Below are 18330 nucleotides of genomic sequence, written 5' to 3'. Positions count from 1 at the left end.
CTTCAAGCTCTTTGCTCTCCTACTTTTAAAGCTCACCAGGTTCTGGGAGATGAGGGGTCTAGAATGCATTCTAAAGACACTGTGTCATCCAGCTGCCGTTCCGGTCCTGCCTCCTCCTCTCCCATTATTTCCCAACTTTTCCTCTGAGCTGTGACCTCCTGCAACCCCCTGTTGTAAATCTAAACTGTCTTCCTCTTCTTCCTCCCTGGGAAGGTCAGGATGGGGAGGCAGTCTCCACCACTCCTCCTCTGCCCAGTTCCTGACACTGGGTAATTTCAAGAGAAGAGCCCCTTCACAGCCTCACTGAACATGCACTCAACATGGATGTTGCGTATGTCAGTGGCCGGAACACGACTACTTTCAAAAGCATGACGGCACATATCAGAATTGCCCTAATGATAAACATCACTTCAACACTGTCCTCAGCCACATTCAGATTGGACCACATTTCCAGAACAACCCATATTTATACTCAAAACCAAGAAAATATTTTTTCCCCTTCCTTACAGGAGTACCAGGTAATCCACGTTCGCCGGTTCTGCCAGGTCTTCCAGATTCTCCCTAAAGAGAGATAATAATAATAATAATAATAATAATAATAATAATAATGCATTGTCTTGCTATAGTGTCTCAGTAAATTCTCAAGAGTTCAAAAGAAGGACCAGACTTACAACAGGAAAATCAGTTTTGTGAATGGCATTCCTTTATGAGAAGAACAATAATGTTTTGTTGACTTTAATTGACCTATTCTCAGAATTCATTGTGCAAATAATGAGCAGCCTGTGCAGGTCTTCCAGTGTATACTAAGGTGTGTATATGATGGAAGGGTGGCCCGATACAACCCTCTGGCTTTGAGCTCACCAAGCAGGCCTGGCCCACCTATGAGGCATGGTGAGGCACAGTGGCGTAGCGTGGGGGGTGCAGGGGGGGGCCCGGCCGCACCGGGTGCAACATCTGGGGTTTAGGGTTAGGGGGCGCAAATCCATGGGTTAGGGGGCGCAAATTACTTGCCTTGCCCCGGGTGCTGACAACCCACGCTATGCCACTGGTGAGGCAATTGCCTCAGGGTGGCCAGCACTAGACAACTGGGAGGGGTGGTAGATTTGGCTTCTGTGGAGCACAAAGCCTGCCATTTGCTGCTCTTGTCAGCTGCCACTACTTCCTCTGCTGCATGCCCATCTACCCCCGCAACCCACATGGCAAAATGTGCTCGACTGTCCCTGTCAACAAGAGGAACCAGGAACTTAGGCTAGCGGATGGCAAATCAGCATTCATGGCGTCTGAAGTCTCTTTCATCGATCTTTGAGCAAAACAGGAAATGGGGGACACCTTGTATCACGAGAAGTACTTTTCTACCTGTACAATCCACCTTTGGATTCAAACCAACGGTGTAGAAGAAAATGACTCTTCTTAGATAGCCTTATGTAATATTATAATCTTAATGTTAACTATGAACTTAACTTACATCTTTTCCGGCAGGACCAGGGGGACCCATATTTCCAGGTGGACCAGCAGGACCCTGAAAAACAGAAACAATATATGGTGGTCTACAGAAATGATAGCCAGTGGAAATCAGATTATGTAGTGTCAGGGAACTGCCATCGGAGCCAAGAGTGGAGGTAAGGATCCCCAACGATGCGGGAGAAGGGACCAGCAGAGGGAGAGAGAACACTTCCTTGGGGGAAGGAAATCAGCGTGACACCTGGGAGGAAGGGGAGCAGGGAAGGACTTCAGAGGGAGGGCTCCAGGACTCTTCCACAGAGACCAGCGGGGAGAGTCCAGGACCCCCGCTGGCCACGCCCACTCTGCGCAGGAGACTTCCGCGCAGGGAGTCTAGGCAGAGACTTGGTGTCAAGGAGTTTTTATGTTGGAAGAAGTTTAGGAAACGCCCACTGAGGGCTGTCCAGCCAGGGAAAGGTTTAGCCAGGGAACGTTGCCTAGAGCAGCAGCAACCTCTACGCACAAGCAACCCCCAATTCCCTTTACATGTAGGTTCTGAGAGAAAGAGAACTCAGCAGGTGATGTTGGAGTCCAAACTGATTTCCCCTACTTTTCTGCAACTGTTCACAACCTTCCATGAAGTGGAATAGTAAGATGGAGTCTGTAGTCATTATGGCTATTGAGAAACTGGTGCCCAAAATATGGCGGCTGTGAATCTATCCACAATGGATTTGTACGGTGATGTCAATTATATGGCACTTGTTGTTTGTTAATTTCATGGCTGAATATTTCTTGTTATTGTCCCTCCCACCATATGGTGAAATCTAGGATTTCAGAAGTCTTGCAAAACATTATGCAGGACATTGTTTTATTAATCTATATTCTCAGGCTTTGGCTGGAGAAATTCACTTTCGTGAGTCCAATTAGCATGAACATGATTCTCAGAGAATGTTGCCTGGTCATGGTTTTGTAGTTCAGTTTATCTGAAAAAAATTAACTCATGTGACAATTTGTCCCTTTAATGCTTTTTAAAGTAAATGCTCTAAAAAGTAAAAATAAATAAATATTGTATTGATTTTTTTGAACGACTTGATATTATCTTTAAAAATATGTTCCCCAAAAGTGTATATGTCCCTGAGCACAGCTGGAGCTTTCAAAGTAAGTTGTCCTTGTATAAGAGCAGGAACGAAGGCGGTTCCCAGCCCGCTCACAGGTGCTTATAATATCAGCGGTATTATCAGTTGGTAACCACCTTCAATTTTAACCTGAAGATTGCCACTTGTCCAGTTTTAATTTTAATTTATTTAATTTTATTTAATTTTATTTAATTTATTTATTTAATTTTAATTTATTAGTCATCTAATCTTCCTTGCTGTATTATACTGTATTGTTTTAATTAGTGTTTTTATAGTTGTTTTGATTTTGTGGGGAGTGCCCTACCTGGGTGGATGGAGCAGCCAAGTAATTTCGTTGTCCCCGAGAGGGGGCAATGACAATAAAGATATTATTATTATTATTATTATTTATTAATTGTGGGATGTATCTTAATTTATTGATCACTTGTTTTATGCATTAGCTTACTTGTATGATGTTAGCCACTCTGAGCCCGGCTTTGGCCGGGGAGGGCAGGATATAAATAATAATAATAATAATAATAATAATAATAATAATAATAATAATAAACATTTATTTGGCACTTTTGCCTCAGCAGATTAAGGGTGCAATCCTATTACCTCTGCAAGGGCATTCCAGGGACCATAAGAATACTGAATTCATCTTTCCAACATCTGAGACAAAATTCTTAGCATTGGAGAGTGACATCAGAGCCTCCTTTTCTGCTGGCAGAGCTCTGGTGTCCATATGGCCCCCAAAAAAGCGGGGGTCATGTCAGAGGCATTCTAGGCGTGTCCCTGCGAGAGGCTTGGATCTGAAGGATCCAAAGCTGTCACGCTCCCCTGACACAGCCACAAACCAGGAACAAACTTAGTCACACTGTTGACTAAATCTCTTCCTCCATTTTCTCTCCTATGGTTTCCAATGGGTAGCAAAGCATTTTTGAGAAAGAAAAATGCTCAAAGCCTCCAAAAATGGATAGAAGCATTCCGGATGCTCCTCTGCCCTCACTTTCACCTTCCAATCAGAGTGTAGGATAAGGCGGTATTCTCCCCAATGCTTTATGATTGCACCAGTCCAAGAGACAAGGTTCTTTTCAAATGTGCCTGCGAGCCTCAGGTAAGTGTTTCCACAATTTACCAAAATTAAATTGTGAGACCAATTAATTAACAGTGTACACTGATACTTACCGGAGCACCAGCTTGCCCAGGTTCACCAGGGGGGCCTTGGTATCCGTGGGGACCCTATTAGACAAGACAAATTGCACACCTTAGGAATCACGGATTGAGTCGGCTCATTAAATGTTGCAATCACAAATTCCAAATTTCTGAGACATCAGGTGGGAGTCGTCGACAATGAATTCCTTCAACACCTTCAAAGAGATTCCATCAAAGAGCATGCAGTAATTTGTGCTATCTGCATATTTTAAAATTTAAAAAATGGCTCAGTTTGGACACAACGCTAAAACCATAGTTTAATTCTGCAAGAGTGAGCCTCAGTTTTCTCTCCACTCTCCCCTTTTGGTATGCAACAGAAGAGATAATAACAATCCACTTTTGCTAATAGACTAACCAGAGTTCCTTGTCATGCTCAAACTTGGAGAATTCTGGTTAATTTGAAAAATGATGGATTGATCCTGGCTTGTTTAAACGAACCAGAATCCTTGGAGATTGGATAAAATAGGGAACTCATTTGTGGAATTGGGTGCTTCCAATCTTCCTCTCTGGAGCTGGGGATGGATCAGGGACAGGAGAGCAGGCCAACTTGAGACTCCTTTATATAGCCCTGAAGTATGGTTTAGCTCAGCACCCACACTGCAGGGCCCCCACGCAACTTCTGAGATCTTGCAAGGCCTCGGACAGCATCTCAGAAGCCTAGGAGATGCTTTCTGAGACCTCCAAACCCAACTTCCGGTACCACCAGAAGTCAGGTTCTGAGGCCAGGGGCCGTGCATGATGTCATAATGTCACGTCATAATGTGAGATTGTGACATCATGCATACTGGGCACCCATAACTTAGCTTCATGTCTGAAAGGGCTCCATGTGAAAGATGGCGGGACAACTAGCTGGATATCTCTTTTGGCATTTCCCTCAGAAATTTTCAGAGGTTGAAATGTCATAATTGACCCCACACCAAAATAGTGACAGCCTGGAAGCATGCTAAATTGAAATGGTAATCGTCTAGGTAATGGTTGGTTTGGCCCTTATTCATGAAACGTGATCCTATTTCTCAGTGAGAAAAGATATTAGATTAGAGAAGCATTACTTGTACTTACAGGTGGACCGGGCTGACCAACAGGCCCAGGGAGGCCAGGTGAGCCAGGAGCTCCAGGTGCTCCCTGCAAACAACATTGTAAAAACAATACCATCAGACACAGTGAATTTAGAATATACCCATGAGACAGAGTGTAGAGACCAAATGCGAGCTGAAACAAAAGGGCTCGTCAGTATTATTGGAAACGATGAAGCAAAAGGCAGAGTGTGCTTTAACTAGGCAATTTTGAACCCATCTCAATTCACATCTATTCCATTGGCAACAGAATTGAAGCTTTGGTGAGAAACAGCTGCACTGAGAGCAAGGGAAAATGTAGCATAATCATACAGTGAGCCCTTTGCCTATGATGAAAAACAATCTCACTGCTAGTGGTTCTGAATTGCAAGTGCTAGTACTAAAATTATAGTCAAATTTTTATGCAGTATTTGATGACTTTCTTGTTGGTTTATTCTGCGCGTTCTCTATCTATCCATCTCCACACGCCAAGCATAAGAAGTTAAGTTAGCTGATACGGAGTCGCACAATCGATCCATTTCAGTCTTGTGTACAGTACATAGACCGCCAGTGTTTTCCAAGGCTTTAGACAGGGATCTCTCTCTCAGCCCTACAGAGAGATACCAGGAATTAAACGTGGGATCTTCTTCATGCAAGGCAAATGCTCTACCACTGATCTGCAACCTTTCCCCACATATCTACAGCACACACATACGTCACACACATAAAAGGCTCAAAGGTTTGATGGAAAATGAACAAATTTGTATAGTGGATGCTTGATAATTAGGCAAAAAGCCACATTTTGTCATCCATATCCAGTTATGCTTTTATTTGTCTGCTTAAAAGGTCTTCTAAGCTTTTGTAATTTCTGTGGGAAAGGACAACGCTCTCCCCACATGCTGAGTCCACAAGTCAAAGCACACATAATATATTCCCGACCACTGGAAATATATCCTGTGACTTACAGCACAGATAAAATATATTTCACAAAGCAGGGAATAATTATTTTTTTCGCCACTTAATTATAGCCTGCTCTGATAGCAACACAGGAATTGTATTGCAAGAACTGCAACTTAGATGACATGCTCCATGTGACAAGAAGTGAATGACATGGATGGCAAAGTAATATATTCCATAATGCAGCTAATGTATCCAAGGATTTGCATCAGTTAATATATTTGGCAGCTGAATGCTTCACTTATAAGGCATTCTTACTCAATACTGCTGATTTGTATGCTGTAAATATTAATTTACAAATAGGCATGGGATAAGTAAACAAAGTTGTGAAGGAAAGTGCAGTCTGATGCACAAGTCAATTATTCCACTGCAATCATTGCATATCAAGACCTGAATCTGTACCAAGATTTTGAGGAACTTAGCCGAGATCTTTAAAGCTAAATCTAAAATTGCCTGATTTATTCAATGGTGGTTATCTAGTCTTTTATATATTGTATGTGTTTGGATTATCAATGTATTTGGATGACTTTGTATGAGTTTACTGTTTTCACTTATGCTAATAAAGGCTAGTTGCAAGTTACAAGTTACAAGCTAAATCTGAAAGTATTCTCAAGCTGGCACAGATACAGATTTATGTAGATGTGCTTGCTTTGCGTCTACCAAAATAACAGGGAATTCCCCCATTGTTGATGATTTCAGTTTGGATATCTCTTTGCAGAGAGCCTCATGACACTTGATCATCATACGGCCAATCACCTGTGTGCACCCTTTCTTATTGGCTGGCACTGTTTGCCCATCATGAAAAGCCTCCATTGTAGCTGGCATGTAAGATTATCTTGTGATTGCTGTGCCAGACACAGTCATACCAAGTTCTTCCAGATGTAGGTGATTCAATGGAGAAACAAGCTCTCTTTAGGTAAAGGGCCTAGGACTGGCTGTGCATCAATGTTCCAAGAGTTGCAAAAAAACAAGAACAAATAAATGCTGCACACAAAACGAAGTTTGGCACCGTCTAGTGATCTGTGTCTAATGACGCTCTAGCCATACCCACATGATAAAAGTCAAACAGAAAGCTCACAAGCAATGTAGCAACCAAGAACATTAAATGGTCAGGTATTTCTTTCCCCCCTCTGGTTCAGCGCATCTCAGATGTGGAAGCCAAGCAGCAGAATGCAAATGACACAAACTGTGAGAGAAATATGGTAAACAACTGGAAATGGATGAATGGGTTAGAGGATGGATGGATGGATGGATGGATGGATGGATTAATGAACAAACAAACTGAAAGGAAAAAAAACAACCTGTGAGGAACAGAAGGTGAATGAATATAGTGATTAATGAGCATATTAATAAATGGATAAAGTAGGAAAGATGTAGGAAATAACCAGGATTCTTATCTCCTTTGTAGACCACTTGTGCAGACAGCTTTCTTAATAATCCAGTGCATGGAATACAGCCCTTGTAACAGAATATACAGAATACGAACCTGATTGCAACAGGGCCAGTCCTGCCATGTAGTGTTGTGAAACCACATGCTTCAGGTGGCATAATGAATGGTGCTGGTGGTAGATGAAGGCAGGATGAAAGCTGGACCTGATATTTTTGTGGGGAGCACCATTTGGGATCTGGTTCATGCAGGAAAATATCTTGGGCTGGCCCTGCATTCCTAGATTTGCAATGTTCTTCTAAACGTGTGCTCCATTCAAGAAAATAAGGAACGGACAATTGTAGGTGGCTATTGCCTATTCCAGGGGAAATGAGCTGCTTGCATAATTTACACAGAAAGTGGGAGCTACAGGAATGCCTCTTTCATGATACAGTTTTGATTTGATTACATCAAAATAATTCTTGGACACCCCCCCCAACAAAAAAGAAAGCATATATACAATGCTGAATAAGTATTTAAAAATCCTTATGGACTGATCTGGGCAGCTATAGATAAGGGAAAAGGCAATAAAAGTCTGCTTATGCAAAAAGAGCTATAAACAATGCTTTGACCCATTATCAGTTGAAATTTGCATTGTGGAAATAGAGAATGAGACACAATGAATGGTCTGAAATGTTGTTACTAATGGGGAAAATGACAAAAATGACTGGAAGGGAGAAATTTGTGGAGCAGGTAATGGGGAAAAACTTAAATGAAAGTAGGGAAATATAGGAGTAAAAGAAAAGGGAAAAAAGGAAGAAGCTGAACATGGGAGCAAGGAAAAAATCAAAGGGGAGGGGAATGAAGAAGAAATAATGGTAAGGTAGAGATGTCAAGGAAAAGTCTGAAAAGGTTGATCAAAATATTTTAAAGAATTGCTCAAATCCAGATCCAGAGTAATGTGACCTGCTTTAAAACTTCTTATGTTCCTAAGCAGTAATAGTATATGTTCAATACAATCTGTACAAGGAGGGAAAACCAGTAATTTCAATAAAAAGATGAGAGACAGTGTTATTGTCTTACAAGTTGGCCGTATCCTCCTCCACCAGACTTGGTATAATCGCCTTCATACTGAGGAGAAAAGTTCTGTAATTAAAAAAAGAAATCGAAAAAGATGTAGCCATTGCACATAAAACAGGAGGACAGCATACACAATTGCAATGACAAAACCAGCACATGTAAGCATGTAATGAGGAGCTGACAGCTGTCCACAGATCCACTGGCAATACTGTATATTTGAAATGGAGAGGTGTCCCACTCAAAGTCCATAGGACACATCTTCATGATTGGTCAGTCAAGATAGGGTTATAATTTCCTTTAGCGTGGATAATGCTATTGCTTTCAGTTACACTGGCAGGGTTGACCAAAATGTAGCTTGGGAGCAAACGAATCTGTCTAATGAACTGCTAAAGGTCAGCCTTCCAGGAGGCTGAAGATAAAGCTCTTGTCCACTTTCACAACCCTTTTCTCTGAGCAGTGTTGTCGTCGCCATCATTCTCAGTATTGCACCTTAAGCTGGGAAAGAGGCAGTTTGGGAGAACGAACGGGTAAAGAAAGAACATTGTAAGGGCCTCACATGGATCCATGAGTCCATGGAACACATGTTGCTTTATCAGAGAGAAAGGAGATGTATGCAAACCATAGCCCAAAGCTTGCGTGGGTGATACTGCGAGCTGTAGCTGTAGCAAGGAGAACTGACAGAAGGGGCAGGCAGGAAAAGGAAAAACCACTGTGATCAGCTGTAGAAGGTCAAGAAAGTGAAAAGTATCCACACCAAGAAGCCAAACCAAGGCTGCAGAAACAAACATAAATTTGCATGAACAAACAAACGTACAACTGAAAAACATAACAGCACAGGGATGGACAGCTTACTCATGCAGTTCCTTCTGGGGCCAATACACAACAGCAGGCATGGGGAGGTTTTCCCGGAGCTCTGACTCCTAGCTGGAGGCACCATACAAGTTTCTGGAAGGAGGTCTACTGAACACTTCAGCAGCGAGCATTCAATGTAGCAAGGATCAGGGCTTGCTAGAGGGGGGACTTGCATACACTTGTGGATTTGTGGACTCTGTTTTAATACTTCATAACACTCCAAAATAACCATGCAAAGTTATAGGCTCATTTAATGGACTGAATAGATCAGTTGGTAAGAGTGTGGTGTTGATAATGACCGCTCCCTGCTTAAAACGGGGGGCGCCCTTTGCGTGGACGCGCGCAGCCCCTAGATCTGGAGCGGCTCCATCAGCATAGGCTTGGCTTGCCTTCCCTCAGGTGGGATACCTGGAGGTCTCCGCCTACCTCAGTCAGTTGTCCAATCCCACCTGGGGGGAAGCGTTGCCAAGGAGACCAGGCCAGGTAGGGGAGGGATTACCTGCCCACACAATAGAGGGAGGATCTTACCTGGGAATCCTCACTTGGCTCCAGAGCTTCTCCCACCCTACCCACCCTCAGTTAATGTCTTATTTGCAGGTTAACTTTTCTTCACAGGTTTTGCAGGTTAACTTTTCTTCACAGGTATGCGGGCGCTGCTACGTTAAGGTCGCTGTTAAAGGGCCAGAAAGGAATTTCCCTGCATTGGCAGGTTTCGCCTTTCCTGTAGCAAAACGTCACAACTTTGGCAGTATCAGGCCTTGGGTGGAATCCTTTTGTCCATCTTCCTCTTTGCGGCGGCGATACCAGGGTTCCCCGTTAAAGGGGTTTCTGAAGGGAGGCTTTGGCCATACACCGAAAGGTCGTCATTGCTCTCCCCTGCGGTGGCGGCATAACAGGGGCGGCTATCTCTGCTTGAACATATGTTCTCCAGAGCCGGCCCATCCCCCCCCACACACTGGATAACCCTGATGCTCCCTAGGTCCCCGGCTAGGGACTGGGGAGGGAGAACGCCCAATGCCTGAGCCAAGGTCTACCCACATTGGAAATTTAATAAAGTTGTGGCCAATTTAATCCCATAGCACATTGTCTTGAGTCGTTATTCCATGACGGGGGGGGGGGACTGCTCGGGATCTGGGGACTCCGCCTGTCCACGCAATGCCAAGGTTGCAGGTTCGATCCCCGTGAGGGACAGCTGCATATTCCTGCATTGCAGGCAGTTGGACTCGATGATCCTCTGAGTCCCTTCCAACTCTACAATTCTATGATTCTAATTATTTGTATTGGAAGATATTCAGTGCATAGAATGAATGAGGTGGCTAGAGTCTGAAGGTCTGAAATGCAGGGTAGGGGGACAGGGAGACTGCTCCTCAGTCCTCAGTAAATGGGGTGCGTTTGCAGACATGTCCTTCTTTTGACTTAAGTTTCTCACTTTCCCTAACATTCCTGGAGAACGACAGGTTTATCTGACCAATTCTTTAATGAAAGGTTTCTTTTTGGCATTGCGAGAAGCGCACCACGTGGTAGTAAAATTAGCTACAGCTGCCATGAAAGGAGACAAGGCTGTTACCATACGCAAAAGTAAAATTTGTATTTTACTGGTTGGAAAGACACACGGTTTTTGAGTGCATTTTGCACATGTTGGACAGAAGGATTCCTTGGTTCTCAGCTGTGGTGGGACACAAAAATCAAATGGAACGGGCAGTATCAGGACCAGCCTTGTCATTAAGCAAATGCTAAAGGTGGGGAATGTAGAGACCTGCGAAACTCCTCCTCCTTGGCTATTCTGCTCTGTGTGAGGACAGAGCTGTGCTTCGCAGCAAATCCTGGAGCTCCTGAATGAGCCTGTTATCTCAAGTGTGGTAAAGAACACAGCCCCCTCCCCAAAGCTGAAGTAAGATTTAACTGCCAGTCCAGAGTGCTGTCTTGTCCTTTACAAAGACCAAAGAAAGCTCAACTGAAAGTGCAAGGTGAGGCCTACAAAGCCATTCAACCCCAGTGTGTAACAGTTCTTTGATGGTGAAGTTAAATGAAGGGAGCCATTGACTCTGTTGGGCTAAGGCAGGCATAGGCAAACTCTGGCCCTCCAGATGTTTGGGACTACAACTCCCATCAACCCTAGCTAACAGGACCAGTGGTCAGGGATGATGGAAGTTGTGGTCCCAAACATCTGGAGGGCCGGAGTTTGCCTATGCCTGGGCTAAGGAGTTTGCCTATGCCTGGGCTAAGTCTTAGCAGAAGAAAGTTACACAGGTTGGTTTTTAAAATCAGCTAAGCTGCCCAAGCAGCTGTAAGTACAACTGGTGGAGCTTTTTGACCAGAGGCAGATTGTCCCCAGTAGCTGAACAGAGTTGTGCGTGAATTTGGCTAGGAATTTGGGAAATTGGCCCAAGGTGCTTAAAGGCTGGTGGCAGCAACAGCAACTCTTGAGTCCTTAGAAACTGTCATCAAGAAACAAAATTATTGAGATGACAACAACAACAGTAGTATTAAAAATCTTAGTTATTAGTTCATCCTGTCTCCTGCAATGGTGCCAGTCTCATGACTAAGCCTATCATACATACCAAGCCACCATGAGGCTACAAAAATGTTCTGAGGGAAGGGGTAGCAGCAGAAAATAGTCATATGGAGGAGCTCAGTGAGTTATTGTGGCAGGGACCCTGGAATATAAAAATTAAAGAAGTACAAATATCTAGAGTGGGGTTTATAAAGAGTGGGGGGCCAGGGAACTGTGGTGGCAACCTAGGGATCCATTTTCCCATCGGCTAAAAGAACTTTTTTGACAACATTTTATGACTTTCCAGAAACTTCCCATCTTCATTCAGAACCTTTGACAAAACGCTGTTCTATGGAGGAACAGAGCAACGTATCCCTCATGGCTATATGGCGTGCACATAGTACTGCTTCACCTAAAACAAATTCAGAGCCAAAACATAAACAGAAAGGAGAGAGTGACTTACCGATCCTGTACCGAGACCGGGGCAATTTGGACAGACTCCAGGTTGGCCAGGAGTGCCAGGTGTTCCTGGCTGGCCAGGTGGACCAGGTGAACCATTTATTCCAGGAGTACCAGGTGGACCCTGAACATGAATTGAAATAATAATAGTTAAGGCATGCACTAAGTGCTCAAGCCCTTTCTCATTCAAATAACTAGAACAGAATATTATAAAACAAAAACAGTGTGTGTTGCCCATGTGTTTCCCCTTCTTACATCAAGTAGGCATGGTGTGTTGATGACCCACACTTGTGTTAGCTTGGGCCCCCACAATCCCTCTCCCTATCAAGGAAATGTAATGAGTGAATAGAACGAGAACTTACCCAGCGGACGTTGCCACAAAACCCCACACATGCACCATATCAAAGAATATAAGTTTCAGCACCCCTCCCCACTCTTCTTCCCTAACCTTATACTGTACACAACACTATTGTCCAGGGGCGGATTTAGGTTTGATGAGGCCGTAAGCTACTGAAGGTAATGGGGCCCTTTATATGTCCAGCTGTCCTTTGTCAACAACAAATTGTCGCTGTATTTTGTGTTGAATATATGCTATATGGTAATTTATGGACCTATATTTTGGAAATGTACAGTGTTATTTTTTTCTTTAAATTTTTGGGGGGCCCTCAAGAGAGTGGGGCCCTAAGCGATAGCTTGTTTAGCTCATATGTAAATCTGGCACTGCTCATGTCTCATATCAAATGCAACTGATCTGTAGAAAAGACTTTACAACTTGAAAAAGAGACGATGCACATACATTTGTAAACCAAGAAAATCTTTAATAAAATTGTTAAAAAACGAAACAAAAGCAAACTTAGGATTGTTCATACAAAAGCCACAATGGCAAATGTGTGAAAGGGCAGTGAGGGCATGTGCAAAGGTCTTGCCCTGCCTACGGCCTTCCAGCCACCCAGTCTGCACATTATACTTTATATGCATAGGCCCTTGGTGATGTTCCATGAAACATGGGCACTAGGAGCAAGAATGGGAGTCAATGTAAACATTAGGGGCAGATCCCCCTGGCCCCCTGCCTGTTGCATGCAATGAGCTCTTGTGAACAACCATAAGGGGATACAAGTAAAAAGGTAAAGGTAATGGATCCCTGGATGGTTAAGGTAAAGGTAAAGGGACCCCTGACCATTAGGTCCAGTCTTGACCAACTCTGGGGTTGCGGCGCTCATCTCACTTTATTGGCCGAAGGAGCCGCCATACAGCTTCTGGGTCATGTGGCCAGCATGACTAAGCTGCTTCTGGTGAACCAGAGCAGCGCACGGAAACGCCATTTACCTTCCTGCCGGAGTGGTACCTTTTTATCTACTTGTACTTTGACGTGCTTTTGAACTGCTAGGTTGGCAGGAGCAGGGACTGGGCAATGGGAGCTCACCCCGTCGCGGGGATTCGAACCGCCGACCTTCCGATTGGCAAGTCCTAGGCTCTGTGGTTTAACCCACAGTGCCACCCGTGTCCCACTCCCTGGATGGTTAAGTCCAGTCAAATTTGACTATGTGGTGTGGCGCTCATCTCGCTTCAGGCTGAGGGAGTTGGCGTTTATCCATAGACAGTTTTTCTGGGTCATGTGCCCAGCATGACTAAACCGCTTTTGGCACAATGGGACACCATGACGGAAGCCAGAGCCCATGTACCTTCCCGCCACAGGGGGTCCCTGTTTATTTACTTGCGCTGGTGTGCTTTCGAACTGCTAGGTTGGCAGGAGCTGGGACAGAGCAACTGGAGCTCACCCCGTTGTGCAGATTTGAATGCTGACCTTATGATCAGCAAGCCCAAGAGACTCAGTGGTTTAGACCACAGCACCACCTGCAAGTATGGGATACAAGTATGGGATATGGAAGCAGGGCAAGTTTTGCAATAAGAAGCAGTCAATTCAGATGTCTGAAAGGTTACAGCTTTCTCCTAGTGTGAAAAACTAGGCCTTTGAAGCCTAAGCTGATCTGTGCCAGGAGACCAACATCCTAAGCGAGTGGCCTGAGTCTTTCATTCTTCCCTTGTGTTAGTATTATTGGGAACCGAGGCTTGCTTGCAGTGGTTTGGTTTTTTTTTAAAAAAATGAGAAATAAGGACATGATTTTATAGTTATTGAACTTACAGGATCTCCCCTGGGGCCTTGAGGACCACCTGGAACGTTCATATCAGGGCCCTAGAGGAAGAAAAAGAAATCAAGGTGAGCAATAAATGTCAGTACAAACATAAAGAAAATAAGTGATCAGAAGTTGACCAGAGTTCCAAACATGACTGGAATATACATCCACATTGGCACTTTTCAAAAAGATTGTATCATTTCCCCCCACCAAAATAAGTGAAAGACTGCATTTTTGCTTCGCTGGCATATCCCCAGGTGCAACTTTCCCTAACCGAGTCCCCTCCAAATGTTGTCCGACTACAACTTTCGCCATCCCTGGCAATTAACCATATTGATTGGGGTTGATGGGAGTTGGAGTCCAGCAACATAATACTGGGGGGGGGGGTATTGTTTGTTACTATGGTGTGCATTTTTGTGCTTTTATATTGTCAACTGCCCTGTGATCCTCGGATGAAGAGCAGTACAGTGGTACCTCGGAAGTCAAATGGAATCCGTTCTGGAAGTCCATTCGACTTCCAAAACATCTGGAAACCAAGGCACAGCTTCTGATTGGCTGCAGGAAGCTCCTGCAGCCAATCAGAAGCCGTGGAAGCCATGTCGGACGTTCAGGTTCCAAAAAATGTTCACAAACCGGAACACTCATATCACTTCGGGTTTGCGGTGTTTGGGAGCCAAAACATTTGACTCGCAAGGTGTTCGGGATCCAAGGTATAACTGTATAGAAATTTAATAAACTAACTAACTAACTAACATCCAGAAGGTCACCCTGTTGAAAAGAAATGCATTCTTTTTATGAATGCCAAAAATCAGAACAGGAGCTGCTGAGCTAGCTACTAGAAGGAAACGATCAACCATTGCAGGCCATGAGATTGGCAGACAAGACACTGTTGATGGGTCTGCCTCTGCTGCCTGGCTGATATCAACCCATGACAGGGCATTCTCGGTGGTGGCTCCCCATTTGTGGAATGCCCTCCCTGGTGAGGTGCATCTGTTTCCCTCATTATTAACTTTCAAGAAGTATGCCAAAGCTTTCACGTTCACCCAGGTGCTTGATAGCTCAAATATACCGTTCGTGTCAATCTGAACACTGTTAGCTGTGATGACTTTTTAAAGATGTTCCCAATGTTTCTTAACATTCTAAATATTTTATTTTTAATTACATTGTTTTGTTGACTTCTTTGAAGCCCTGGGCTCCTTTGGGAGGAAGGGCACAACAGAAATTTAACAGACATAAAGAATAATGTTCTCTTTTCCTTTTCTTCTTTTTCCTGGTATTCCTCACCTTTTCCCTTCCCTCTTCCCTCAGTGCACAATGTCTCTGTTTGAACAGCTTGGCGTTTGGTGTTTTGAGGGCAATAAAATTCAGAGAAAAGGCTATTGTTAAGCTTTCCAAGTACAACCCCAATAAAATCCATGAAAATGAGCACTTCTTTCATATGGTCTAGATGAGATAAATTCTGGTATGTATTACAAACCATGTCACCCTGTTTATCAAAGGGAGCTGCTTAGTTTTCAAGGAAAGACAGTAAATTGCCCAACTGTTTTCAAGCAATATGAGGGGACACTCCACATTTTTAGTTATAAACTCATTTAGTTTTTGATTGAGAGTGATGGGATGTCATCATACAATTTAGCCTTTAGCTAAAGAGTGCTGATTATTTAGGCCTGTGTTCAGTAGAAATGCTTCTTTCTTTTGTTCTCTGAGAATGATACGGCCCGACATGATCTACACCCCTAGAACTAACTGCAAATCGCAACACAGTTTTCCTTTGGAATTTACACTTTTCTACACTTAGTGATGCCGTTATTGGTTCCAAAAAACGCTTATAAACCTTGTTTAAAACAATACTTTTAAAAGAGAAAGATATGCTTAGAAATGCATATGTTTGAAATAAAACAAGTTCAAAAATATGTACATATTTAAATGCTATTAATTTCAGATTAATGCAGAAATTAGAAATCCACAGCACTCTAGAAATGTTTATTTTCTTCCCATGCGATTTGTGTGGTTATTGCTGCATCACGGCATTGTGGGAAATTAAAAGATCCTAGATGTGTAGCACTCACTGAATGTGCTAAACCGCTTGCTCCCATCAGGACAACTGAAGGAATAGCTCAGTCAGTAGAGCATGGACCCTCTTAATCTCAGGGTGGTGGGTTCAAGCCCAACATCGGGCAAAAAGATTTCTGCATTGCAAGGGGTTGTACTAGACAACTTGTGTGGTCCCTTCCAACTCTATAATTCTATGAAAACTTCTATGACAGGAGTGGGCCCCAAAGTTGGTCCCTCAAACTTCGAGCCAGGTCAGTGTGCATTCATACAAACATCATATGGGGAAGGTAGAGTCTAGTTAACATTCTTGCAGGTAATTTTAGGATGAAAAATAATGATTCAGGTAAGGGAATAGTAACAGAGAACTTTAACACATCCAGTTACTTTTAGTTCAGCCAGAGACAGCAGTTTAAATCTATGCCATCAACTTTCATTTAAAGAATATTCTATATATCGGTACTAGAGGTGAGAAATCTGTGGCCTAAGAAGTACATGTGGCCCTCTGCCTAATTTCATTTGGGTATTGGGAGCCCATTAGGGAAAGAAGAAGACCAGGAACAGGAAAAAAATGTGGAGGGGGAGTAGAATTGGATGGAACAATGGAAGCAAGGAAGAGGAAAAGTTCTATGCAAGCAATCAGTTCAAATCCCTGGGACCTTTCTGAGTTATGGAATCATAGAATTGTACAGTTGGAAAGGACCACAAAATTCACCTAGTGGGGCTTGGACCCTGAAATTAAGAGTCTCGTGCTCTACTGAGCCATCCCAGGGATACGAGTGAGCAGTCCCTTCCATGACAGCTACTGGGCAGAAGGAGAGAGAGAGAGAGAGAGAGAGAGAGAGAGAGAGAGAGAGAGGGGATTGTTGGAAAGAGTGGAGAAAGAGGTGGTATTTCTCACTTTAATCTCTGGTTTTACCTATCTCTGCCATGTGGCCCCTGAGGGGCCCTGACAGATAATTCCCTGAGAGAACACAGCCTTTGGCAAAGAAACATTTCATCACCTCGGCTATATTCAGTGGGGCTTATTCCTAAAGATACACACACTCTGTAAAAGGTTGTGTCTCTAAGCATTTGATTTTTATTTCATTAGTAGCACCAAATCCCTCAAGTATTCTTACAGTATTTGAGGGATAGGGGAGGAACGACACAAAGATCCCAACGGTTCATAAACAAAACTCATAATGCACTCAAAATTCCATTTTATGGAAGTTTCCATCTTGATTCCCGATCTGGGTTTTGAGCATTTTAGCTAGCGGAAATCAAGCGCTGAACATGAACTTTGTTCCAAGCATCCACACACCATGAGAAATTTCCAGCTGCAAATTTATAATTGGCAATGCAAATTGTGCAGAGAGTGGATGTTCTCTTGGGACAGAATTTAGTGTTCTTTGGATGCAAAGTTTTTGGCCTAAGTAGATAGTCCTGATACTTGCCAGGCTTTATTTGTATTCAAGTGAATAACAAGCCCTGCCCAGTTTTTATATGCTCAACAGTTTATAGCATCTCTCCGTTTCTAGTGAGAACAGATTTTGTTGGGAGATTGCTGAGAGACTTCCTTGTTGGTGTTTGGACTGGAACGTGTTGCAAAAACAATATTTCTCCGTATATCCTGGCAGTTCAAATTCTAACCCTTTTATCAGCCTAGGAAGTGCAGAGGTCCTGGTTCATTGTGAAAAGGGAAGGAATCAGCGTTCCTGGACCTCCATGAAATAGTCCTTTTGAGAATGGGGAAATAGCTGTATTTAGATGATGCTCCTAATAAGTTGGCCCTCTTTGATGCTTGATCTCACAAAGTCTAAATCAGTACTTGAAGGAAGGTTTTGAATACATGACACACGGCCATTTTGAGTATGCACTGATCAACAGCCATAGCAATAGTTAAGCCTAAGAAAATAGATTTGAGCCCAATATAACCCCTTTGAAGCCAGTGGTCAATAGTCAACAAAATAATAGCACGAAAACAAGAATTACCACAGTGCAATAGAACTTGCCCTCTTCCCCTCCCACCATGACACACTTAAATCTCTTCAGTTACAGATAGGTAGCCGTGTTGGTCTGCCATAGTCAAAATAAAAAAAATCCTTCCAGTAGCACCTTAAAGACCAACTAA

The 18330-nt window shown here is 43.4% G+C and overlaps 1 protein-coding gene across 2 annotated transcripts in view; it reads right to left on the bottom strand.

Annotated features, from left to right (window-relative positions):
• Nucleotides 1–18330, bottom strand: part of COL3A1 (collagen type III alpha 1 chain) — a 107891-nt gene that overhangs the window by 53927 nt on the left and 35634 nt on the right. The window contains exons 3-9 of one of the 2 annotated variants that reach the window (XM_082223477.1): nt 14174–14224; nt 12035–12154; nt 8229–8291; nt 4830–4892; nt 3744–3797; nt 1466–1519; nt 508–561 (exon numbers count right to left, since the gene is read on the bottom strand). In XM_082223477.1, the coding sequence (XP_082079603.1) occupies nt 508–561; nt 1466–1519; nt 3744–3797; nt 4830–4892; nt 8229–8291; nt 12035–12154; nt 14174–14224 (459 nt within the window). Of the gene's footprint in view, nt 1–507; nt 562–1465; nt 1520–3743; nt 3798–4125; nt 4449–4829; nt 4893–8228; nt 8292–12034; nt 12155–14173; nt 14225–18330 lie in introns of those variants that run through there. The other variant, XM_082223478.1, reaches the window with a different exon arrangement.

This window comes from Podarcis vaucheri, assembly GCF_965113315.1.
Source record: "Podarcis vaucheri genome assembly, chromosome: 1".
NCBI classification, from domain to species: domain Eukaryota; kingdom Metazoa; phylum Chordata; class Lepidosauria; order Squamata; family Lacertidae; genus Podarcis; species Podarcis vaucheri.
Note: the sequence above shows the minus strand (reverse complement) of the source record. Positions and strands in the feature narration are given on the sequence as shown.